Source organism: Podarcis vaucheri (assembly GCF_965113315.1).
Source record: "Podarcis vaucheri genome assembly, chromosome: 7".
NCBI lineage: Eukaryota > Metazoa > Chordata > Lepidosauria > Squamata > Lacertidae > Podarcis > Podarcis vaucheri.
Window position 1 is genome coordinate 77903495 of NC_138765.1, and position 27224 is coordinate 77930718.

The 27224-nt window shown below is 45.9% G+C and overlaps 1 protein-coding gene across 3 annotated transcripts; it reads right to left on the minus strand.

Moving 5' to 3' along the window:
- Positions 1-3093: 3093 nt before the first annotated feature.
- ENO1 (enolase 1) lies at positions 3094-26414 on the minus strand. Of its 3 annotated transcripts, none has more exons than XM_082230247.1 (12): positions 26268-26414; positions 19979-20072; positions 15854-15949; positions 13897-13955; positions 13073-13142; positions 11804-11937; positions 10526-10748; positions 7371-7568; positions 6956-7157; positions 5823-5931; positions 4849-4907; positions 3094-3748 (listed from the first exon to the last, which is right to left on the minus strand). In XM_082230247.1, the coding sequence occupies exons 2-12, from the start codon at positions 20061-20063 to the stop codon at positions 3679-3681; spliced, it is 1305 nt and encodes a 434-aa protein (XP_082086373.1). In that variant the 5' UTR covers positions 20064-20072; positions 26268-26414; the 3' UTR covers positions 3094-3678. The 3 variants fall into 3 exon arrangements, with proteins under 3 accessions (XP_082086373.1, XP_082086372.1, XP_082086371.1); XM_082230246.1 differs by having other exon boundaries at positions 26190-26348; XM_082230245.1 differs by lacking the exons at positions 13897-13955; positions 26268-26414 and adding an exon at positions 14243-14301.
- Positions 26415-27224: the final 810 nt, after the last annotated feature.

Sequence of the window (27224 nt, forward strand, 5' to 3'; positions counted from 1 at the left end):
ACATCTTGCTGGAGAAAGGGATTTATATATATATAAACCCTTGACTCATACAAAAGGGTATGGACCCTCCCAGTTCTCACTTGGGAACTTCCCTTTCTTCTCCCAGCCCCCCCCCCCCCACTGAGAAAGGAAGTTTTTAAAGGTAGATGATCCTGCCACAAACCTTTTCTGGGGTGCAGCCACAGTTTATCTGCTTTGGTCAACAAAGCAGCTAAGCTTGTTTTGGACACACTGGGGCTGCAGCCACCTAAGACCTACTCAGTGTTGACCCATTGGCAGTACTGGACCCAGGTTAATTAAACTATGGAACTCGCTTGCACAGGAGGCAGTGATGGCCACTAACTTGGATGCATTTAAAAGATAGACAAATTCATAGGGGGCATAGCTATCAGCCACGGTGACTATGTTCCACCTCACTGCTGGGAATTGCAAGTGGCCCAGTCATTAGGCTTACGAGCACATTTGGGTTTTCAAGCCAGAGCCTCTCAGGTCGCTTTTCTCCCCAAGACCATTCTCCTGAGCAACGCAGAGTGCATGCACACACTTCATTTTCCCCATGGGGTACAGGTAAAATTCAGATCCATTAGTATTAATCTGAGCCTTGAAAAGCACATGGCTGTAAGAGGGGGATATATGCATCACTCTTCCAACTTTCTATGTACTTTTCAAGGGAGAAAATTCTAACCATCCTCACCACGTCATGACCGAAAGAACATGGAGTGACCCTTCAGATGTAAAGGAAATAAGCAGCTATCTTCTCTTTAAAAGACATTTGAAGGCAGCCCTGTTTAGGGAAGTTTGTAATATTTAATGCTGTATTGTTTTTAACACTTGATTGGAAGCTGCCCAGAGTGGCTGGGGAAACTCAGCCAGATGGGCAGGGTATAAATAATTATTATTATATTATTATATGGAGTAGATCTCAACTCAAGAAGCTTCCATGGGCACCACCAAGGAGAGATGTCATGTGCCTCATTGCACCCACTGCATTTTTTCATTTGCTGGAAAACACTACTAAAAGCTGCTTGGTAAATTCACTTGGTCCTAGATCCCTGGTCCTCATCAAGTGGGTTGCAACAGCACTATGATCATACAAATGTATCATAACACATTAAGAAATTGGTCCCCAAAGGCATGTTTGGGTTAAAAGTGGGTCATGGGTCTGTGAAGGTTAGATACTGTTTCAGTCACAAGTATTTCTGCACATAGACCACCAGATGGCACTAAGAATCCATCCAATTAACTTTTGCCTTAATTCACAGTGCCAGAGTTTCATCAGCTGTGTAACTATTTGTGTGTTTCCAATTTTATCTGCTGCAGCAGCATTTAACTGATGGTATTGCTCAGGGGCTGTTGTTTTAATATTTAAATGTCATTTTTGTGTCCAATTTATATTTAATGCACCTTGGGAGCATAATGCTGCAAGGTGATTCAGAAACCTAAATAAAATTGTTGGGAACAGCAGCCGTGTTTTGCTAGAGATGTACAGTACCAACATTTAGCTTTGGGGTGGATGTCTGCAAGCCAGGGTTTGGAGATGCAGGCACACAGAAAAGGTCTGGGTCAGTGACTCTTCATAAAGCCTGCTTAACACAACCCAGTCAGTGTATAAAGTGAGGGGCTGTTTTTTTTAAAAAAAGATGCTAAAACTGCAAGCCTGGTAATAAGAGCCATCAAGATGCAAATTTTCCCTCCCAGTGTGGGAATACCTAAAAAAAAAGGCCTACTATTCCTGCCCCCAACACATCCAAAGGTAAAGGGACCCCTGAGTGTTGGGTTCAGTCGCGGACTCTGGGGTTGTGGCGCTCATCTCACTTTACTGTCCGAGGGTCATGTGGCCAGCATGACTAAGCCGCTTCTGGCGAACCAGAGCAGCGCACGGAAACCTTCCTGCCGGAGCAGTACCTATTTATCTACTTGCACTTTGACGTGCTTTCGAACTGCTAGGTTGGCAGGAGCAGGGACTGAGCAACAGGAGCTCACCCCGGCCTTCTGATCGGCAAGTCCTAGGCTCTGTGGTTTAACACACAGCGCCACCTGCGTCCAACTCATCTAGTGGCTTCTAAATACCGTATTTCTCAAGACTAGGCAGAGTGTCAAGACAATGAGATCCTGATGACCAACTCGAACATGGTGGGACAAATCCTTTTTTGAGAGCAGATATTAATTGCACGTTTAAGCCATCCAACTTTCACTTAGCCTTTCATCCCAATCATAATTTAACTTGATTGTATCAAACATATCACCCAGTGCATGCCAAGTGGCTGGAAGTTATGTTGATGTATGAAATGTACTATAATTTTATTGCTGAACAGCGTGACCTGGAGACAGAAGGGCAGTTGCCAATGTTTTAAAACTTTGAGAAAGTCAGTGCAGGAATGTGGAATTTGTGGGCTTCCAGATAATGGCCACTAGCTGTGCTTGCTGGGAGCTGGAGCCCCTACAAAATATGGAAGGACAAATGGGAGCTACCTATGCCACCTTTTTGGAAGATGGGGGATAAAAACCAAGGATAATGAAGATCACTTCGAGTACTGTATAATCTTCTCCACTTCCTCACACACTTTTGGAAGATGGCAAGACAAATGGTCAGAGTAGCAGATAGGGGTCAAAGCAGGTATGCCCCATTACAGTGCTGGGACCAGCTCGGTCTACAGGTTGTTAGTCGAGAAGTGGCAAATGGGCTGTTTGGTGAAGAATGAAGTGAGCTGTAGGCCACATTCACACCACACACTATGCCACTTTGAACAGTCGTGGCTTCCCCCAAAGGATTCTGGGAGCTGTGAGTTACTAGGGTGTCTCCTCATTACCCTCAGGACCATGAACAGCTCCCAGAATTTTTTTTTTTTTGGGTGGGGGAAGCCATGACTGTTTAAAGTGGTATCAATGTATACGTGCTCCTAAACCATGTAAGAGGACAGCCACAATTTCGCGATTGCCAATAGCCACCATTTTCTCTTCTGATACTGCCAAGACTTCTCTCTCACATGCAGACACAGCCATCTCTCTCTGAAGGCTGCTCTCCCCACTATCTCACACCTTAAAATTATCTGGTCCCCAGACACTTTTCCATTAAGAACTCCACACCACACAGACGTTTCTCTGTTTTTATTTACCTCACATGAGAACTACTATTTTCTGTTTTGCAGGTACCTCAGGCTGCACTGCAAGTTACACAGCTTCCACACACTAAGAGGGGTGGGGTGGGGGCTTTAGGGATGGGGTGGGGAGGGAAGCGGAGGAGAAAGAAACACTTATTACCCTCAGTCATGAATAGGGCTACCCCCAAAAAATATGGCAGCAGCTTTACAATTTTCATGCCAGCATCACCGGGACTCTTAAATCTTTCTCCTTAGTTTCATTATGATGAATGAAACACTCTCTAGGGAAGAACGGGGTGGGGTGTTGGGAGTTGTCTGTTCACAAAAGCAGCCAAGCGCTTTAAGAAGCAACAGATCGGAGCTGGGGAGGTGAGAGAAGGAAGATGAAACGCACTAGATGAATTGTAGCCTAGGATGAGAGGACCTGCAAAAAGTTTGTCTTTCCCCCTACACATCAGCTGCCCTTAGTTTTTCTTTATTTTGTTTCTAAATTTAGGTGACTAGTGCTTTCAACCGCAACTGGGGGGGTGGGGTGGGTCGGGGAAAGAGGGGAGCCTCGTCGGAGCCAAAAGCGGGTTTAGTTGACGCGAGGGTTCCTGAAGTTTCTGCCGGCAAAGCGGGACTTGTTCCCCAGCTCCTCTTCAATCCTGAGGGGAAATGGCAGTGGAGGGAGTAAAAAAAATGGAAAAAAAGACAAGTGTGAGGAGCAATAATTTCCAGGAGAAAGGATGTGTCCATAATCTGTTTTTTTAAAAGAAAAGATCTGTACTGATCAAGAGTCAAAAGTCTTGTGGCGACATTCACACCCTATATTTCAAGAACTATGATATTACTTTAAAGCCAGGCAGGGGTGCCAACTTGAATAAAATATTGGGGGGGGGGGAGGCAAGCCCCATCCTGCGTCATCGATCACAAGGTGTGGCGCACGAACATCAAATGAATGACAATATTAATCAACTTTGGGAGACCCCGACCCCTCAAATTAATCAACTTTGGGAGACCCCTGTCCCCCTGACAGAGCTACAATTGCCTGTGAAGAGGGATTGTGTGTTAAACCACTGGAAATTTGTAAATGTGAAGGGACATTGGGATCTCCTGACAACTCTCAGCAACCTAAACAAACTGCAACTCTAACAAGCATGTTGTTAAGATATTCCAGGTGATGTTTTAATTTGTTTCCTTTCATAACATTTATATACTGCTTAATTGGAAACCACCACCCCAACCCTCTGTAAGTTTACAAAAGGAATAAAACACTTCAATTATCAATAAAAGTATCAATTATCAAAAATCCAGAAAAAATCACAATTAAAACCTTCTTTAAAAACTAGCTGATTAAAAAACCTCCCAACATTCTACATGTCTGAAGAGGCTTCCCTAAGCAAAAATATTTTTAGCAGCCATCAAAAACAATATAGCAAAAAGCCCCTGCCTGGTGTCAACATGCAGGGAGTTCCGAAGGTGTGGGTGCTGCCACACTAAAAGTTTGATTTCTTCCAAGTTAACACTCCAGTATTCGTTCCGAATTTCATTGTTTCAACCACTGTCAATATTCCTGCAATTTTTTTGTATTTTCTGTTCTGTAAAGCATTTCCGGACATGAAATTCAATTTCATGTGCCCTGTATGAACACACAGTCTCCTGTGCAGCGCATGCCATAAAACAGGGCCAACAGATATGATCTACCTCCCTCAACACACTTCGATATACATCTAAATAAGCCCAAATTCCTAAACTTAACCCTTACCTCAGAAGCTGGTTATATTTGGCTAGACGTTCAGACCGACAGGGAGCACCAGTCTTGATCTGTGGAGACAGAAATTAAGCAAGAAGCAATAAACATGAAGCATAATAGAATTATCCCTCCCCGCTTCCAATCCTATCCTCCTGCCTACCTAATGAACATACAAGGCAGCAAATGATGACCCCTCCTGCTCCCTTCCAACACTACAATTCCACGATTTTACAAATGGTGTGTTTTCTGTGGGTTGGGATTTTACATGAAGCTGCCTAGAGTTAACTTATCTCAATACTGTTATGGTGGATACTGTTATGCTGGTGTAATTTTTTAAAGTACGTAAAATGTTGAATTTATTCCGTGTATATATTTATGGGTTTTAGCTATCCAAACCCTACCCAAAGTAGACACACTGAAATTAATGGATCTAGGTCAGTCATGCCCTTTAATGTCAATGGGTTTTCTCTGAGTAAGGGCTACAACGTCCAACATTTTAAGCTGCGATATCTTAATATTCAGCAGTCTAGAAATGGAAATGATTATACTAATACAGTCATACCTCGGGTTACAGATGCTTCAGGTTGTGTTTTTTTGGGTCACAGACCCGCCAAAACCCGGAAGTACTGGAACGGGTCACTTCTGGGTTTCGGCGGTTGCTCATGTGCAGAAGCACTGAATTGCAACCCGTGCGTGAACAGACGCGCTGCTGCGGGTTGTGAACGTGCATCCCGCATGGATCACGTTCGCAACCCGAGCGTCCACTGTACTTAAAACAGACTTCTAAGCCTATGTAAGCCTGCCTTCTCTGCATGCCTAGATGTGTGGCTTCCCCAACTGTTGCTGAACTCCAATAATCCATGACCTTTGGCCAATGCCAGCTGGGACTTCATCCCATCATGTTCCAGAAGGGGCACAGGTTCCCCTTCCCACCTTGCCCTGCAACTGGGAAGCAAAAGCAGCCACCTCAGCAAGGAAACACTCACCTGCCCAGTGCACAGCCCAACCACCAGGTCAGCAATGAAGGTGTCTTCAGTCTCCCCAGAGCGATGGCTCACCATCACGCCCCAGCCATTGGACTGGGCGAGCTTGCAGCTGCAACAGGAAAACAAGAGATGCTAGAAACTGATTCATTTTACAAGCAGGCTATTGAGACTACATACAAGAGCCAACTGAGTTGCTCCCCTCGCTTGGCACCAGCCACTTCAAGACTGCCTTATGTGCATCTGCACATCTGCCTTTACAAGGGGACTGGGCGAGTTCAGAGAAGACATGGAGCAGACAGGTAATAGCTCTATACCACTCCAGACTATTAGTCCATCATGTTAAGTATTGTCTACTTAGCAGCAGTTGCCCTTGACCCCCCAACTGTTTGCAGATCTGCACATAGTCCCTTTCAGCTAGATCTACTATGTCTTGTGTATGCACAAGTGTTCCAATATCTTCTTTCAGAGTGACTTAAGTTGTTTTCCTGGAGGTTCCATTGTGCGTAACAGAACCAGCAAACCAAGCACCTTGTGTTTTCAGTGTTCCTCAATGGTTAGCTTTGGAGCGTACAGATCAACTCCTCATCGATGATCTTCCCATGTGCCTTCTCCAGAATGACCCTAGCAGAGCCAATCCTTAGTGGATGATTCACCTTCCTTTGACTCAGATTGGCTCTAATCAGCACAAAGCCTGAGATGACTCCTCCTCTCCATGGCTAAAAAGCTCCCCCGTTTTTTAATGCTGATGGGGAGGGCTCTGGGACAAACCACACCACCTGCTGAGCAAGCCTGTAAAGCATGGGTAGGCAACCTAAGGCCCGTGGGCCAGCTGCGGCCCAATCACTTTCTCAATCTGGCCCACAGATGGTCCGGGAATCAGCGTGTTTTTACATGAGTAGAATGTGTCCTTTTATTTAAAATGAATCTCTGGGTTATTTGTGGGGCATAGGAATTTGTTCATATATTGTTTTCAAAATATAGTCCGGCCCACCACATGGTCTGAGGGACTGTGGACCGGCCCACGGCTGTAAAAGGTTGCTGACCCCTGCTGTAAAGTATCTGTCCGCTCCTGCTCTCCACTTCCTGCTCAACCGCCATTTCCTCCCCTGTGAAAAAGCAAGGGAAAGACTTACGCCTGGAGCGACTCTGTGACAGAGCCAATCTGGTTCACTTTCAGCAGGAGGCAGTTGCAGGACTTCTCTTCCACGGCTTTGGCAATGCGCTTCGGGTTGGTAACCGTCAGGTCATCACCAACAACCTGGATGCCTGCACTGGCGGTGAACTTCTTCCAAGCAGCCCAGTCGTCTTGGTCAAATGGGTCTTCAATGGAAACCACTGGCCATTGGGATGGGGGCAAGAGAAGGACAATGTTACTCAGGCAGGTGGTTTACCAGTTACATACCCAGCAAATGTGTGGCCTTTCTCATGTGCTTGCACAGTCCTCCCTGTCACCGCTCAAGGTGACAATGGTTCTCCACCTACTTGTGCCTCCCACTCTGCCCACCAACAGTGTGTGGCCTTCAGAAGGAATATGGCCCTTGCACTCACATGGGTAATTCTTGACAAAACCCTTATAGAGGTCAGCCAGCTGGTCAGGAGTGATGTATCTGCTGGGATCATCAGGGGACTTGAAGTCCAGGTCGTATTTCCCATCGCGATAGAATTCGGAAGCCGCCACGTCCATCCCAATGACAATCTTGTCAGTGTAGCCAGCCTTGCTGATGGCAGTCTTGAGCAGTTCCAGAGCTGAGGAGGAGGACAGCAACAGAATTGGGGTTTTTTGAACAGAAAGGATCATCATCCAAGGTTTGTATGCAGTTCATTTTATGATGCAAGCACTGCCTTTTTATCTCATGCATTGCTTTGAGTAAAGGGTACTCAAGTTCAAGTTTTATTGCGGCCAAAGCCAGTGACACTAAACACAAGATTTCTTTCAGTTGCTGAGACTTCCGGTAATGATGGCGGACAGCACTCTACTAATGTGAGCCCGTTGATTTTATCTTTTTATTTTCTCTTACTCCTTTTAAAGACTATTTTAATGAATATTGAGCTCAGATAAATTTAAGCACCTCACCCCACTTTATCCCACGTTTCGTATTCCTGACTCTTCTTGGAACTTTAAAACTGCATTGACTATCTTATCACATTGCGAAGAGCTTACAGGAAGATTCATGGGCTGTTCCCACCACAAGTTTGGAGGCACAGACGGAGCATAATTTAGTGTTATGCCAATAACCTTTGGCACACTACTCCTCCTTGAATAGGATATTTTCAAGGAAAATACTCCCTCGACTCTTTGAAAAACTTAGGGAAGATAAAAGAGCAAGGCAAAGGGAGAGATGACTCAGCAATTAGGCAGCCCTGCTGATGCAAGGAGGGGGGTTGGTAAACGCTGTAGAGAATCTGAGGACTTAGAGGAAATGGCATGTTTGCCCCTCACCAAGCAAACCAAAATCAGCGAATTCTTCTATGGAAAAGTAAAGGGTACTAAAAACAAGACATAAAGTTACTTGTTCTGCACATACAGAAAAGAAGACTTTTGAAATCGTAAGCATTTGCTCTACAATGGGAAAGCTCTCATGAGTCCTTCAAAGAAGGGGCCCAATGGCCAGAACACGACACCCAGTTTAGCACATCCAAAACAGGGCCTGATGAAAGATCCTTTGGGATTAGAGCAGGGGGTACATTGGCCCTACACAGCATTTTGCTAGTGGCAAAGCAATCCCAAACTATGGAACTCATTCCCAAAGGAGGCGGTGAGGGCCACCAAGTTTTGATGGCTTGAAGACTGCTCTTGCAGGCTTCCGAAAGACATCTGGTTGGCCACTGTGAGGATAGGATGTTAGACTCAATGGACCAGTGGCCTGATTCAGCAGGCTCTTATGTTCTTCGGTCTCGGTGAGGTGGGGGAAAGAGGTGGGGAATCCTTCCAAAGCCCACTCAAGGTGGTTCCAGTTACACATCTCCCTGCTCTCCCCCAGCAACAGCAAGTCTATTTCAGACAGGGAAGACCCAGCTACTGAGGCCCTCAGCTGCCAACTTGGCTGGGAGAGGCAGGAAGTGCTACTTGTACCCCCAGAGGAGGCCCACAGCAGCCACCAGAGCCTGTCTTCCTGTACAGTAAATAGCCTGGAGTGACACAGCATGGCCGGGTGGTATTACAAATAAAACGTGTAAGCAGCCATCAGCGAGTTTTCCGCATTGCTCGAAAGCAGTTCTCGCCTACCTCCTGGGGGGATTCACGCTGCCTCAGCAGCTGTGTGACACCGGAGAGACAGAGAGAGAAGAGTCACAGAGTTCCATTCCTCCTGGCTGCAGGGAGGTTCACTCAGTACCAGCTCCCCCCACTGAGTATCAGGCCAAGAAAAGCCCACCAATTCCAGCATCCTGCTCTCAGTGGCCAACCAGATGCCCTGCATTGCAGGGGCTGGACTAGATGACCCATAGGTTCCCTTCCAACCCTACAATTCTAGGATTCTATGCTCCAAAAGGAAGGCCATAAGGAGGGCCTGAGTGTGTCAGCAACTCTCCCCACTTCCATTGGCCCCACCGGGTTCTATTTATTATGAGGGAGAGAAAAAAAATATTTATCTAATTTCTTCAGGCTATGTGTAATTTCAACAACTCTTTCATGCCACCTATTTTGCTTGCCTTTTCTCTAAACAGAAAAGCTTCAATTCTGGAACCTTTCCTTGTCCAGAAAGGTTTTATGCATCCGATCCTTCGCAATGCAGCTATGCCCAAACGCAGAAATCCAGATGGATTTAACGCTAAAGTGCTTAACACTAGAGTGATCACTGCACATCATGCACTATGAGAAAAGCTTTTCTCTAGCCACTTTCTGAACGCTGTGCATAATTTTACAAACCACTATCATGTCTTACTTGTCTTTTCTCCAGATTAAAGGTAAAGGTACCCCTGACCATTAGGTCCAGTCATGACCGACTCTGGGGTTGCAGCGCTCATCTCGCTCTATAGGCCGAGGGAGCCAGCTTTTGTCTGCAGACAGCTTCCAGGTCATGTGGCCAGCATGACTAAGCCGCTTCTGGTGAACCAGAGCAGCGCATGGAAACGCCGTTTACCTTCCCACCACAGCGGTACCTATTTTTCTACTTGCACTATGACATGCTTTCGAACTGCTAGGTTGGCAGGAGCAGAAACCGAGCAACGGGAGCCCGCCCCGTCACGGGGATTCGAACCGCCGACCTTCTGATCGGCAAGTCCTAGGGTCTGTGGTTTAACAGACAGCGCCACCCGCGTTCCTCCATTTCTCCCGATTAAAAGGCCCCAAATGTTGTGGAACATTTCCTCGTAGGGAAAGACACATCTGTAGCCTGCACTCTCTCCTTTTCTCTAACCAGTTGTGTGCGGAGCACCTTTGGCCCCTCCAGATGTTTCTGAACTACAATTCTGAACTGGCCAATGGCCAGGGATGATGAGGGTTGTAGTTCAGCAATATCTGGAGGGACAAAGCTGCCCCACATCTGCTCTAAACAAAAAATGCCCCCCCCCACTCAACCTCCCACCCTAAATGGGATACTGTCTTTATTACTGCACTGACACCTGCAACGTTGCCTTTTCTGTGAACTAGAAAGCCCCAGGTGTTTTAACCATCCTCCCAAGGAAGGACATAACTATAGGCTGTCAGCATGGACTCTGCACACCAACTCAATAAGGTAGCGAAGAGCTAATCAATCCATTACCTTCTTTGTTCTCCAAGATGTTGGGTGCAAAGCCACCCTCGTCGCCCACGTTGGTAGCATCTTTCCCATACTTCTCCTTAATGACGTTCTTCAGGTTGTGGTACACCTCGGCACCAATGCGCATGGCTTCCTTGAAGCTCTCAGCTCCAACAGGGAGGATCATGAACTCCTGCATGGCCAACTTGTTACCAGCGTGGGAACCGCCATTGATCACATTGAAGGCCTGGAAGGTGGGCAAGACGAAAGGGGGAAAGAAAACCCAAGAGGTTAATGCTCCAGAAATGCAATCAGTCCCAAGGGAAGCACCATTTACATTGCTCGTTTGTTATCATCATTTTTATTTATTTATTTATATCCTGCTTTTCTCCCAAGATGGGATTCAAGGCGGCTTCCGACTTTTAAAAACGTCATTATAAATTACAAAGTAAAAAACACAAGCGAGTTAACAAACCAATAATTAAAATACATCAAACACACATTTAGAACCAGCAATTAAAACATAGTTTGCTTTGACAGCTGCCCAGTGATCAACATCATCTGCACCTTAGTTTTTCATGGGCATGTCTGAACATGAAGGTGCCAGATGGGCAGGGTATAAATAATAAATTATTATATGATGATTATTATCATCATATATTCACACAATACGGGAGCCATCACAGAAATGTCTCCCTCTCAGGTTGCCACCAACTGTGCTTTTGATGTTTACAGTATCATACCACTCATGGCTTTCCCCTATAATTATAATAAATTGTTATTTGTACCCTGCCCTCCCCGGCCAGAGCCAGTCTCAGAGTGGCTAACATCATATAAATACAATATGCATGAAAACAATCAATCAATTAACTAAAAGAATCCAGGGAACTGTGGCTTGCTCAAGGTGCTGAGAGTCGTTTTCCTCCAATCCCCAGAGTGGTTCTATCCCCAACCCCTATTCCAAAGGAACTCTTGGGAATTGTAGCTGGGCAAGAGGAGTAGGGTTTCCCCGAACAATTCTCAGTACCCTTAGGAAACCAGTTCCCTGGATTATTTCAGAGGAAAGCCATCTGGTTAGCCACTGTGAGAAAAAGGATGCTGGATTAGATGGCCTGATCCAGCCGTCAGGTTCTTAACTAGATGAGAACCACTGAACTCTGAAAATCTAACATGTTTGCTGTTTTTCCACCCTTAATTCACAAAAGCCACTGCCCCTCCATATGGCTATGTAGGAGCAAGAGAGCTGTTTTGTCTGCACCAGATCTTGCCTCCTTTGCAGAATGGCAACAAAGGAAAACTTACAGGGACTGGCAGAATGACGTCCTGGTTCCCAGCCAGATCAGCAATGTGGCGGTACAAGGGGACCCCCTTCTCAGCAGCACCAGCCTTGCAGACAGCCAGGGAGACGCCCAGAATTGCATTTGCACCAAACTTGGCTAAGATAGTAAGAAAAAGAGGTTACTTGATTCTCCTGCAAGTTCCAAGATCTCAGAAGCCCACTCCACAGTGACTTGGAGCAGGGCCTTCAGTGTGGCTGCCCCATTCTGTGGAACAGCTTTTCTTTCAAGATACACCCAGCACCCATGACAGGCACCCACTCTCTGCACTTTCTAGAAACAACTGGAAACACTTTTGTTCCAAGACGCTTTCCAAGCTGCTGTGTCTACTTGGCATAGTCTTTTATTTTAACCTGCTTTCTGGACTGTTTTTATTGCATTGTATTTTATACATTGCCTTGAACCGCATATGTTGAGGGTGATTTAATAAATGCTATATTATTAAATAAAAATAATTAAAAAACAAAAAGTTAAACAACAACAAAACTACAACACTGCGAGAGAAAATGTATCATTTGTTTACAAAATTTAAAATCAAGTCAACTTGGAACACTGTTTTATTTGAGGTATGCAATTGTGTTTGTTTTCATCCAGGTTTTAGGAAATTTTATTGAATGTGGTTCCTATTTTTTGGTCATTTTAATGTAAACCTCTTGCAGATTTTCAATCATAGGAAAGTGCAAATAAACAAACACCTGGCTCAGTCCACTATGTTTTCCTTTCCTTACATTTAGTAGGAGATGGATGATTATAGTAAAACAATGCAAGAGGAATATTTCTAAACCTAGACTCCTTTCTAGCAAAAGCACTTTCTCTCCAATAAAATGTGCATAGGAGCCCAGTGGAATCATAGGAAACAGCCTTGTGATGCATCAGACCATTAAGTCCATCCATCTCAGCCTTGCCTACCCTGACGGGCAGCAGCTCTCCAGAGTTCCCAGAAAGGGAACATTCCTAGCCCTACCTGGAGATGTTGGCAATTGCATCTGGGGTTCTGCATCAAAGCTCCACCATTGAGCTATGGTTGTTCTCAACTCGGGTGTGGTTAGCTGCAGCATTTATGAAGGAACTGTGACTTCTTTTATTGTGCTATAAATCTTTCAGGCAGCAGAGAGGCTGAGGAGCACCTCTCAACCTCACTAGCACAACAGTTTACTTGCTCTTGGACCTAACCAAGAGCATTCATGGCTGCAAAATCACAAAGGTATTACACTTGTCCAACCATTCCACTTACACTTGTTCTCTGACCCGTCCATATCCAGCATCAGCTTGTCGATCTTCTCCTGCTCCACAACACTGATGTTCTGCAGGGAAGAGGAGAAGAGGTAAGGCAACCAAAACAATCCACTGATGGGGGGGGGGGAACCTCATGTTTACATCCTGACTTAGTCATAACTAATCTCCCAGTGGACACTTGCCATTGGTCAGGGATAGAGGATCCAAACACACCAAGGAGAGGCAACCCCTTCACTTCATTTTAGCACACTTCACCTCAATTAAGAACTGAAAATTGCCAACTCAATAGAAAAAACAGCCTAGGCAGCTCATGTGCTTTTTTAAAACAACAGGTTGATCGGTAATGTCTGCAGATCAAGCTGCTCTTAAAGGACCCAGTTAACAAACAGGGCGGCAACACTGAATTAAACCAAGTAAAACCCCTTTTGACTAAACAGATCCACACAGGCCATCGGGGAAGACTGGGGTGGGGGCAGAGACGTTAAGCTGCCTTATGGGCCACCAACCTGAACACCCCCCAAATTAGCTGGCAAGGAGGGAGAGCTGCAGAATAAATCTGGTGCACTGGGAAACATTCTTAAGGCAGGACTCGGGAACTGCAAGCAGTTTTCCATCCGTAACATTATTTCATGCCGTTTTAGAATTCCCACAGCGCTTTTCAAACATGCTTTCGTGTTCATGCATCCAAAAGGAGGCCATTCGCTGATGACGGTAAGGAGCTTAGTATTATGCTGGCTTTCTCACCCATACAAAGAACGTTAAAGAGACTAGGAATGGCTACACTTGCACTAGAGGGGTTAGTGAAATAAGGAAGGCTCCTACCTTGTTAACCAGTGCAGGGGCAATTGTTTTATTGACGTGCTCAACAGCTTTTGAGACACCTGGAAGGAACAAGCAAATCAATCACTAATCCAATCCACCAAAGGCAAAAGCAGGCATTAGTAGAGGATCACTTGCCATTACAGCCCCAACCACCTAGCCCTCAAGACAAGATATATATTAAAGGGGTGCAGCACACTAGTCCTTTTTTAAAAAAAACAGACAAAATTATGTCACTGAGGGAATAGCCATCGTCTAGGAATGCCTGCCGGAAGGTTAGTCCCATAGACCATGCACAGAGGAGGAGCCTGCCTGGAGACAGGCCAGGTTGCAAGCACACATCCTTTACCTGAGTACACAGTGCCGGCGCCAGGAATTCGTTAACATATTTAACTGCTCGGGAGACGCCTGGTGGGAACCGAGTGGACGAGGAGGGAAGAGAGAGACGGGAGAAAGGAGAAAGAAGGGAGAGAGAAAGATGAACGCCCACAAGAGACCACAAAAGCAGCAGCAGCAGCATGCAAGGGAGGGGGGGCAGGGATTCACAGCAAAAATGACCAGAGGACCCGTAATCAGGAGTGGGGAGCAGGAAAGTGGAAGAGGCTTCAGGTACATGCAAACCTGACAAAACCAGGAAGGCTCCATTTAACAGTAGCTCATGTCAGGCATCACCATCCACCTGTGGTCTGCACCAACTATAGATTAAGCAGCTCAAACCGTAGCCAAAAGAGCAGCAGCCAAAGCATGGCTTACAGGTGCTTCCCTGCTTTCTTTTCTTGCCCTTCCAGCTGAAGCTCTGGCTCCATGATGCAAACAGCCTCTGGAGACCGAGCAATGGCTGCAACCATGGGGTCTATGTGCTGGTTCAGACACTGAAATCAATGGACCCCTAAGCTACTCATGGTCATAATTTTCAATGGTTCTACTCTGAATAAAAGTTAGTTGAATGCAACCCAGTAATTTTAAATCAGTACTAGATTTATATATAATTACACCCACAGAATTATTATTTTTTAAATGTAACTTGCTTTTAATGTTTGCTTTTATTGGTGTATTTTTAAATAAATGTCTTGGATTATCTTTTGTAAACCACTTGGAAGTGTTTGAGAAAGTGGAATATAACTTTAGTTAGCAATCCCTCCTTAAGCCTTACGGGCTGTTGTATCAGATGTTAGTCCTGGTCAAAGCGGACATATTACGGGCACGAACTTAGGTTCATTTATTTAAATGGATCCACTCTGAGCAAAATGTAGCTGGATACAAACCCATTGCTTTTAAGTACATTTGCCAGCATTCATTCCAGAGGCACCAGGCTGACCGCTCTGTGGAAACCTAGGGAGACTCTCTGCACGAGCCAGCAGGTGACATGTTAACTCCCTTTTCAACTTTCTTCCATTTCTCTATTTGTGTCCATTTTAGATTACAAATTCGTTTGGGGACAGGGACCGGCTTAATTGAAGGCTGTGTTGCACATCAGCCTTGCCAACCCAGTGCCCTCCAGATATTGCTGGATTTAAGCCACTCCCCTCCTGCACCTGCTACCTTTTCCCACCAAGGACAGGTGAGTGAATGTGTGGGGGCTCCTCCCTCAAAGCCAAGAATGATGGGAACAGCAGTCCAAATAACCTGGAGTGTTTAGGCACAGCTGTATGGATTATAAACCAAGCCATTTCAGTCAGAATGTTCACACCTCTTTGCCACATCACCAAAACTATTTTTGCATGCAGGGAGGAAGGCAGCAAAGCTTGAATGGACAAATTTTGCAAGGCCACGGTAAAGGGTCCCTTATGCAATGCCCTTTGCAGAATCTCGGCCGCAGCTGGGAGACACAAACCAGGGGCGGGGAGCAAAAAGAGCAGTAGAAGGAGCATCTGTGGAACAGCACCCAGAAGCACCAAGTTGGGAGAGCAAAAGAGAAAAAACAACAACTAGTGCATTCACCACACCAGGAAAGCTTTACCTTTCCCCAGGAAACGAGTCTTGTCATTGTCGCGCAGTTCCAGGGCTTCATAGATCCCAGTCGAAGCTCCACTTGGAACAGCAGCTCTGAAGAGACCTGGAGAAGAAGGAAAAAACAGTATTGGTCCTGGCAAGCTCTGGGATGAAAGAGAAACATTTGCACAGAACCATCTCACAGTGGAGACTGGCAAGGAACACAGAGATGAAAGAGGAAGTGGGGGAAAGCGTCGCTCTGCCAACTTCCCCTTCCAGCTCCACTGTGACCACCTAAAACTGCGATGGGGCAGGACGGCCGCTGGGGTTGGCTGCAGCCTAGTGGGGCCTGAGCCCCTGCCTGATAGCTCAGCAGCAGATTAAAGGCAGGAAGACCTCAAATCACGTGGGTGGAGGCTTTGTAGCTCAGCATTCCTTTCAACCTTTGCAGGCAGGTGGTGGTGTCCCCCTGCCCATGGTGGGAGGGGCATGAAGCAAAGTGGGCGGGGCAAAGGATGCCAGTTTTACCTTTGTACTGTAGGCTGGCTTCCACACACCCCTTCTCTATTCTCTTCAGGCGAGCAAGAGGCATCAAAGCTCAAGGACCTATTTCAGCCACGCAAAAACACTCAGGGAGCGTGAGAAGCAAGGCATGGCTTGGAGACAGTCTCAAGGGTCAGGCAGAGAGGACTGAAGGGCTGCATTTGGGCCTCTGGGGCTGAGATCCCCTGTCCCTGACATAGCTGTGCCTCAAAGGTTGGTTGCCACTTTAATGAACACTCAGATAAAGCTTTTTACAGACGGACAGTGTTCGTTCATTCAGAGCAGGCCAAATTAGTGCACACCTCGAGTCCCTGGGAGAGGGTGGGATTCAAAGGGCCGCTGTGTGTCTCCAGACCTGGCACCCGGCCACCTATTCTGTGCCTTCCTCTAACGCAGGCTGTGCCCACCCAATTATGCGTCCTCTTGTGTCCCTTTATTTACCTTCCCCTTTATTTAGACACAACACACACACAATGCTTTGTGGCTAGGTCTGGTGTCCCAACAGGAAGCAGCAACTATTTCTCTGTCGCCCTCCAGATGCCTCCTTCCTGTGTAGCCTAATGATAGCTCATGTTTTGGAAGGATCTCATTTGGAATCCCTGACAGGGCTCGCTTGCAATTCTGCTATAATTGGGGTTGCCCTTTTTTAAAAAGAGAAAAGAAAGAAAAACTCCGCTCCGCCGCTTCTTGCGCTGAGAGGCCTCTGTCGGTTCACATCTCCCTCCCTTTCTCTCTGCTGGCCACTGTGCCTTTTGTTATTGCTGCTCCAAGGACACTTCCTTTGTGCACAGCACAAACTGAGCACAGACAATAGCATTTGCAGGCTAGGCAGGGAGGGCGGCCTCCCTCTGGTCAAAATCAAGAGAGGGTCGCCCTAATGAGCCTCCGTTGGGCGGGGAGAGTTGGCATCTCAAGGCTGGAGAGCTCTGGCTTGTAAAAGAGGAAAATGGGCACTTGTCCAGCCAACATGGGGGCTTTATCCCCAAGCAAGCACTAAGAAATGACATCTGCACTATAAATTTAAAGCAGTCATGGCATCTCCCATAGAATCCTGGAAAGTGGAGTTTGGTAAGGGTGTGAGAGTTGTTAAGAGACCCCTATTCCCCTCATGAGGGATGTGGGTGGCGCTGTGGGTTAAACCACAGAGCCTAGGACTTGCTGATCAGAAGGTTGGCGGTTCGAATCCCTGCGACGGGATGAACTTCCGTCGTTTGGTCCCAGCTCCTGCCAACCTAGCAATTTGAAAGCACATCAAAGTGCAAGTAGATAAATAGGCACCACTCCGGCAGGAAGGTAAACGGCGTTTCCTTTACCTTTTATTCCCCTCATAGAGCTACAACTCTCAGTGTGTTTTTAAAATCTGTCCTTTTCAGGGAACTCTGGGAACTGTAGCTCTGTTGTGGCTGGTAGCCTTATCCTCTATGAATTTATTTAATCCTCTTTTAAAGCCATCTAAGGAGAGTAGATTTGGGGTCACCAACCACACAACATAAATAGAAAACTGCACACACATTTTACTTTTCCAAGGGATCTGGGAAAAGGTCAGATGCAGAAAAATTAATCTGAGCTTTGAAAAGCACATAGGAGATGAACTGAGGAAGTTGGAAAGAGGCACTCTTCCAAATTAGTTCCATGCGCTTTTCAAGGGAGAAAAAGAGAAACCACCTTCACATCCTCCTGGACCAGAGGGGCAGTGAATGGGAAGGGAGGGCTCAAAGGCTTTGTGGGCGCCAGGGAAAGACCTCAAGAACACCATGGCACCCACAGCTGTCCTGGATTCACTATGCTAGCTAACACTTGGAGAAGAAAACATTCCCCTAAATTTTAAGGCCCAATGGATGGAGGCAAAAATTCTGGGAAAGCCCCAATTCACACTGCCATCTCACTGCAAAATGGCAAAATAAAAGGCCATCTGCAAGGAGAAAAGTAGCAACTGTGCAAAGGGCTAGGTCTGAACATTTCACCCTTGCTGTGCTCATTTTCTGCTTGCAGGGAGGTGTGGGAAATGGGAAACCTCAGCTGCAGGCCAAAATGGTACAGCCCTCTACCACTTTGTTCCGCCACATGCCTAGACTCAGCCAATCAGAAAAGAGAACACAAGTTATACCGGCCCCCACTGCACTCAGCCAACCCTCCAACCTGGCTCAGAACATTTATCCTTGAGCCGTTTCGAGGGACCATTCTCCCACCACTTCACACTCACTCAACCGCCCTGCCTTCTCGGTTATCTTCAGTGTATCGGGTTGTCACAGAGGCCACCAAAATGCAAGGCCAGAAGCAACTGGCTGCAGTCCACCAAGGACGGCTACAGTAAGATGTCATCCTACACTCATAGCAGCTGGAAGTTTTATTTTTATCTTCAAGCTTTAAAATGCTGTTTGCTGGGTGGCGGAGATTTTGACACATTCGACTGTCCCACCCCTCACCCTCCCTCCACACACACCAAGTTTTCCTGTATGGGCTTCAAACTACACCACAAAACCTTGCTGTATAACAGATGGTGGGGGAGAGAATGAAGGGGAAGAATGATCAATGGCTTGACTCAGAAATAAGGCAGCTCTTTATGTTCTCCAGAATCAAACATGAAATGGAGGCGGAGACTTTACCACCATCTCTCTTCTATGTCCCCTGAATGAACCATGGAGGTCAACCACAAATAATGTGTTTAGAGGAAAACAAGAGGCTCATTTTTCCAGTTTGGTGGCTTCAATAATAATAATAATAAAATTTTATTTATAGCCAACCCTCCACAGCCGAAGCTGGGCTCAGAGCGGCTAACAACAGTAAAAATAACAGAGTTTACATAAAATCACAATCAATTAATTGAAATACATTCTAAAATCAATTCAGAATCAAATTAATGGCAACCATTGGGGTAGAGTTCTATGAGGATTACCAAAGGAGGGGGTCAGCCTGTGACTTGGCCAAAGGCCTGGTGGAACAGCTCTGTCTTGCAGGCCCTGCAGAAAGATGTCAAGTCCTGCAGGGCCCTAGTCTCTTGTGACAGAGCGTTCCACCAGATCGGGGCCACAGCTGAAAAAGCCCTGGCTCTGGTTGAAGCCAGCCTAACCTCCCTGTGGCCCGGGACCTCCAAGATGTTTTTGTTTGAAGACTGTAAGGTCCTCCATGGGACATACCAATCCAACATTTGTCAAGAACAGAAAGTGTATTCTTAAATAATCATACATAAAGGTACATAGGAATCTGCTTTACAGAGTAATGCCCATCGAGCTCAGTACTGTCTGCACCAGGGTTTCCGCAAACTTGGGTCTTCAGCTGTTTTTGGACTACAGTTCCGATCATTCCTAGCTAGCAAGACCAGTGGTCAGGAATGATGGGAATTGTAGTCCAAAAACAGCTGGAGACCCAAGTTTGGGAAACCCTGGTTCTACACTGACCAGCAGTGGCTCTGAAGTTGTATCCCAGGCCTACCTGGAGATGCAAAGGATTGAACCTGGGACCTTCTGCATGCAAAGCAGGTGTTCTTCCACTGAGCTATCACTCTTCCCTGTAGAGAACCCACTTAGATCAGACCTAAAGTGCCATCTTAACCAAGGACCCACGGCTAAGAGGTCTCAAGGGCGATAGCAGCCATTCAGAGTTAGCTTACCTTTGCTGGTGTGCAGGTCTACCTCAACAGTGGGGTTCCCACGGGAGTCAAAGATTTCGCGAGCATAGATCCTGAGAATGGACATTTTGTTTGTCTGAGGAGGAGGAAGAGGGAGAAAACAGTATTTTTAAACTTAAAAAAAAGAAAAAACCAAATACACAGCACAATGGCCACCAGTGTCCTTGGTGGTCCAAGATTCCCAAGCAACATAGGAAGCTGTCTAATAATAAATAATAATAATTATTATTATTATTTATACCCCGCCCATCTGGCTGGGCTTCCCCAGCCACTCTTACACATAGTTAGACCATTGTTCCACCAAGGGCCACACCGGCACTATTTAAAGCACTAGGAGGCCGGCTTAAACAGTTACTAAACATTCTTTAAACAACAAAATTTTGGGAGCTGTAGTTTGTTCATGGGTGTTGAGTTGTTAGGAGGTGGCCAAAGCTACAGTTTCCGAAATGGTTTGAGAATCAGTCCCTCTCATCCAGGGAACTCTGGGAATTGTAGCGCTGTGAGGGGAATAACTCTCAGCACCCTTAAACTCCCAGAATTCCTCAGGGGAAGCAGTATCATAGTGCTTAAATGTATGGTGTGAATATGACCTACCGCATGTCTATACAAACATTATGTACTATCTCTTAACAGGTAAATAAAAGAATTGATAGTTTTTTAAAAAAAGAGAGTGTATGACCTAACGCAAAACTTTCTGCACATGAAAAACTGCGGCCTGCCCCCAAACCAGTGTGGTGTCGCTGTTAAGAATGCTGGACTAACATTCAACTGGGCTATATGGTTGCCTGCCTACTGCCAGTGTTATTATTCATTAGAATATCAATTCATTTCAGAGAAGAATGAGAATACGGGAAGACTTGAATTTTGTGGAAACTGGGGGTTTGTTTGTTTTTAATGGAGCATGCAGGTCTGGAATCAGTTGCAGAAGCTGTTCGGGGCAGTACAGTCTGTGCATCATCTACACTCCCTCTAAGACTAAGGCTCTTTGCATGAGAATTAGGTTGAGGACCATCACTGCAGGCTGTGGCAGTGAGTTCCAGAGTTTAACTATGCACTGTTGTGAAGAAGTACTTTCTTCCATCTGCCCAGAGCCTCCCCAACATTCAGCTTCATTGGACGACAACACTGGGCTCCAGTAATATGAGCGAGGAGAAAACCATCTCTGTGTTAGATTTCTTCAGGCTGTGTGAGATTTTAAACGCCTCTATCATTTCCTCTCCCACACTCACTCACCTTTTCTCTAAACTGAAAAAATCCCAAGCACTGTAATAATCCTTTCATCGTATGGGAGTTGCACCAATCCCTTGATCAGACAGCCTTGATATATTAGATCTTTTGCAAACCAGCTATCCCCCAAGGCAAAAAGCCAGATGGATCCTTGCAAAGTCGGTGTTTAATACTAAGCCGATACTCTCCACTTTCTCTTTTGAAAAGTATCTGGATTTTTTTTTTTTTTGCAGGAAGCCTCTTATATGCAAAAGCTACTGCCTAATAACTTGCCTCGTTTTGGTTTTTTTAAAAGAAGCAGAAGCAGCTAATGCAAAAGGTTATTTAGTCTTCTGCCCAGCAGAGGATACTCACTGCATGCTGACTCAGCTGCCTAACCAGGCTACGAAGAGGAGGCGGCATTAATATTGCTCAGAAGTCCTTGAACAAGCGACCTCCCTCTAAGCCCCGCCCCTTCCTGCACAGCCTGGCGTAGATCATTGCAGCACTGCAGCTATTCAGAACTGCATCCAGCTAGTTCTCTGTTTAACCCTCTGTCTGCAGTCTTCCCATTCTGCCTCTCTGGACCCGGGCTGGTGGGTATTTACAGACTGGAACGGAGAAAGCAGATGCACCCATTATCTACCAAGAAGTCTGGACCGTTTAAAAAAATCTTTTTTAAAAATATTAAAAAGTCACAACAGTTGCAGCACTAACTCTGCAAATATCCCACAATTGCTGGGTTGCGTTCTTAGGCATAGAATGCAGTGTCCTCCAGAGGACCTCAGCTTTCAAAGGGGCTGGGGGATCAAGTCGCTAGTCCTCAATAGCATAAGGACAGGTGGCAAAGCTTCTGCACTTTGGACAGGCGTGCAGAAGCTACTCCTGCTGGAATTCCCTCATCTGTACACCTATTCAAGGGGCAGGAGCCCTAGATTTCCCTTTTCCCCACCTCGCTACTCTTACTGACTACAGAAACTCTGGAAACTGTGAAGAATGAAGGGGGCCATAGCTCAGTGGTAGCGCATTTGCTTTGTATGTCAAAGAGAACCCTTATCTGAAATCCTAGAGAGGTGCTGCCAGCCCGTGTAGACAAAATTCAGCTAGGTGGACCAGTGGGTTGACTCAGTATAACGCTGCTCCCTACGTTTCTAACAGGTAGGAGGCAAGCAGGATTTGGGAAGCATCACAGCTCAAGTAACAGAACATGCAAAAGGGTCCTGGGTTCAATTTCCCAGTATCTCCAAGGGAGGCTGGAAGTGTCTGAAAACCTGGAGAGCCACTGAGCCAGTGGTCTGATTTGAGTACAAGGCAGCTTCCTATGGTGTCCTTGCCACACCCAAAGGAAATACTTTTGAGACGAACATGCATCAACCTGCACAATTAATACAAGTCACACAAATCAGAGCTTCCCCACCACCACCACTGCCCCAAAGCACACACAACTCTGCCCTGAGCAAGAGGACGAATTGACCAAACAGAGTACAGTAGATGGAAATTATTAAGCTCCAATCCATCCTAGCTAACACAGCCAACAATAGCCAGGTATGATCGACGCCAACATCACCTTGAGGGCAGCAGGTTCCCCATTCCTAACTGAGGCCCCTGATAAGTTTCATGGCACATGGTTCAAGCCACATAAAATGGACTCTTCCATTTGTGTCTGAATCTGCGGGTTTGGAAGTGAGCAAGCATCATTTCCTGCCTGCCCCAAGATGTCTAATTCTGTCCTGTGACTCAACATTTCATGTAACTGAATTTAAAAAAAAAAAGAAAAAAGGAGGAGACTGAGCTCAGGAATGAGGATGGCTCATTGTCTGTGCTTCTCCACCCTATCCAGCCACATGTCCCTAGATTCTTCAAGGAAACTAGATTTGACCTCCACACGGTGTGCCCTTTGGAAGAAACTATTGACCTTTTTTTTGCCAAAGCTGCCGATTAGAATCCAGAGAGGAAGGAAAACTAAGCTTGGGTTTAATTCGTTTTTTAAAAAAACCAGATGTTTCAAGGACTTCTTTCCACCTCTTCCTCTCCTCTAATCCCCTACTTTTCATCTGGCTCGCTTCCATGCTTCTCCCTCTACCTGGAAAAAGCCTTATTAATCCATTCAAGATGCCACCCTGAACTGAGGCCTTTCTTCATGTTCCCACTCCACAAGAGGTCTGGAGGGTGGCAACAGAAGAACGGGCCTAGTCTGTGGTGGCTCAGTTTGTGGAATGCTCTCCCTATGGAGGCTTCACCTGGCACCTCCGTTACATATTTAAGAGTCTGGCTGGCAAAAAGGTTTCTCTTCAGCCAGAGCTTTGGCTGTTTTAACATTCTATGGCCTTTTAATTGTTTTTTTGTGGGAGAATGGTTATTTGTTAAGTTTTATTATATATTTCGTGTTCTCATTTTGTATTTTGTTGTAGTGAACCATCCTGTGATCTTCCAATGACGGATGGCATATATTATTATTACTATTATATTATTATTATTATTATTATTATTATTATTATTATTATTATTATCCTCTGTGAGCTACGAGCTTTTGGAGTCCTCTGTGAGCTAAGCCTGCAAAGGAGCTCTGGGCAGGGTTTTGTTACTCTTTCATGCTGTTTTAGTCACCACTTAGAAGAACTAAGCAGTAAGGAACAGCATCCCCCAAACTCTGCTTTATTCACATTAGTTTTCAAAATGCAAGAGATGCACCTTTCTGGGAGATATTGAAGAATGGGCAACAAGTCATGCTCGGGTATAGGAAGATTTAAAAAACTAAGGTGCGCTAGGCAGCTGATGTAAGAATCTAACATTCAATATTTGGGAAAGGAGAGATGAAGGACTGCTGCTTTTGCAAGAGAAGGTCAAAGCAGAGATGGGACTGTGCAACATCCACTATTAATCATTACAGGTTTCGTCATTAGATAACAGAAGAGTCTTGCAGCAATCCTAGGCTGCAATGCTAACCATGTCCACTCAGAGGTAAGTGCAGTTAGGATTGCAGCCTAAGTTCAAGTCCACACAATACATTTAAAGCATATAATTTCCCCCAAAGAATCGTGGGAATTGTAGTTTGTTAAAGGGAACTGTAGCTCTGGTGGCTGACCTACAGCTCCCAGGATTCTTTTGAGGGAAGCAATGCACTCCAAAGGCAGTTCTGTTAAGCTCTGCTCAGAGTAGACCCATTTAAATGAAAGGAGCCATGTAGCCATGGCCACCAACTTCAGTGGGTCTACTCTGAGTAGGACTAGCACCAGATACAACCAATGGGGCCTTGTAATTGACCTCAGGCATGTCTTCCAGACATCACAAAGCTGTTGCACTTGCAACAAAACCAAGACATCTCTCCCTCTGGAAATGGTTAAATAAGCTTCTTAGAAACTCAAACGACTGCTCCCAGGAGGAAGACTGCATCAATAACCAATCCCTGCACCAAGGGAAAGTCCATCTGGTGCAATTGATCCATGACGCAGATCCTCCTACTCATTGTAGTTAAGGAGGAAGAGGAGGGGCAGTTAAGTTGGGTGTGAATCATAAGGCTTAAAAAAAAAAGCCTGCCTTCCTTCCTTTGGTTTTTAGCACATGGCTGCAACGTTCTGTGTAACCCAGCAACTGCCACCCTCATAAATCCATGCTCAGCTTTGCACGGCGGAATGTGGCATGCAAGGCATGATAGCCTAGAGACATGAAGCCTGCTGCCACACATGTCTCCTAACCCAGCTGCCTCCTCCCAGTCTTGGAATTCTACAGATGGTATTTTAGTTACGTTCACATTTTTATGTAACCAGGGAACTTCACAGACAAGGTTACAGAATTTGAGGGCCTCTGTTACGTGGCTGGTCCCTAGGAAGGCATCAAAGTTCTAAGAGCAGGAGAAGGAGGAAGTGTTTGGTAGTGTGTTAGGTAAGGCACTCCTTTTTCCTTCCTGCTCAAGAAAGGTTAAAAAAAACACACCAGTGGGCTTCGAGTGCTCCTTGCAGTGTTTCACGTAGGCCTGATTGAGTGAAAGCAAGGCCAGCAAGGTGGATGGGGAGGAGAGAGATAAGGAGCTGATCACAGCATGGTGCACGCTGTAGAATCATGCACTGGCCATACTTCTCTCACCCCCAGACCACGCAAAGCACTACAGGTAACAAATTTCCATCCTGGTTTGCCATAAAACTAGCCCCATCTTCAAGTCACTATTACTTTTGGAGGGTGGCGGCTAGTTTTATGGGCCTCTAGAGTACTTAGAGAGGGCTTTCCTAGCTTCCTTTCCTTGGGAGGGTCAATCACGCCAGGATTAACCCTTTGCGGGAGGAAGTAGGAAGGCGAGGAAAAGATACCCAAGATCATCCCTTGCACAGCTACTCTGCCACTTACGCTTCTAGAGGTTGCATGCACACCACACATTTATAGCACCCCCACAATAAATCCCAGTAACCTTAAACTACAGTTCCAATGTTTCTTTTTTTAGGAAGGGGGTGTACATGAAATGTATGGCCTCTCTTCCACACCCCATTTTCTCCAAGAGACTAACACTGTTTACCTCACTTTACAGACAGTTGCAGAATCCAGGCCCTTATGGGGCTAGTCCGTAGGAAGGCAGGCACCCACCTCACCCTGGACCTATACGAGCCAACAACTTTTATCTGATCTTGAAACTGCTTTGATTTCAAGAGAGAGAGATGGGGGGCTGGTTTTAGAGGCCTATAGTGGGACTTAACCTGAGGACCTTGGTAATCTTCCTAGTGACATGATATTAGCTTCGGACAATGATTTTTTTTTGGGGGGGGGGATGCCCGAGCTCGGTCCTTTGTTCGCCCTGCTAAAGGAAGTGCTGACTTCACAGAACCAGTTGGAACGCCCCCCCCCCGTATATTTGCAATGGAGACTCCCTCCCCTCTTTCCTTTTCTGCAAAGGCTTCCCCGTTGCAACATTTTTGCAAGCGTATCCTTCTTCCCTAAAGCAACAAGCTTTCTCCGTGCTAAGGAAGGAGAGATTTTAGGTCCCCCCACCACCACTTACCTGTGACTAAGCTGGAGCGCTAACAGCACCTGCAAAATAATAATAACAATACTGGCAGTATAGAATAATTTTCCTTACAAAAAAAGAACGACAACAGACGGCTAATTGGAACCAGCACCGCTCTCAGCTCGCGCTCCCGGGCAACTGGGGAAGATCCGCCCGGCTCGCGCTGAACTATAGTCCCGTCCATGCAGATTAGGGGCACCCTTCCCGGCTTCTCATTGGCTGGCCTGGCCCCTTTGCCTCTTCCTGATTTGTCGGGAGGGGCTTCTCGCCAGCTCAGCCTCCTGGCGCGTGCGCTACGTGCCCAAGCGGGCCCTTTTGCTGAGGCTGCTCGCCTCCATAGATGGCTCTTTTCTTTTTTTTTAAAGTGATGGAAAATCCCCATTTTCCTAAGCGCAGAAAAGGGGGGTGTTCTGAAGCAGAACATCCTCGTGGTTCTTCTCCCCGCCCTCCATGCAACAGTTGCAAAGCGGCACAATTCGCCGGTAGCCCTAATAAAAGCTAGGATTTATTATTTTCCCTCTGTCTCCAAAATTTTATGCTACAGAAAGCAAATTTTGTATATAGATATATACACATCGAAATTTAAAACCGGATAAATCATTTTTAACATTCAAAATGTAATATACTGAAATCAAACTTTTAAAGACAAAAATGTTAGCTTTTTTTTTTTTTAAATTACATAAACCACATTTTTGGATATCTGCATCAGTTAGAAAGCAAGGAATTCTTTAATTTATTTAGGTCCAAACTTTGCAACATGCATCCCAACTGTCTAAAGTTTTTGTCTCTCAGCTTAGCTTACCTCACAGGGCTTTTGTGAGGAGAAAAAGGGGGGTGCGAAGCAGGGAAAGAACCTTTGAAAAAAATATATCACTAATTTAATTTTTCAGGTTTCATGCATGTAGGCACAGATGCTCAAGCCTATTAACTGGATTACAAAAGGTGGCCATTATACAAGAACGTCTCCATCAGTCTCAAGTCCTTTCATCGGTTGGTTCAAGTTTATCTGAGCATGTGCAGAGTTCCTTT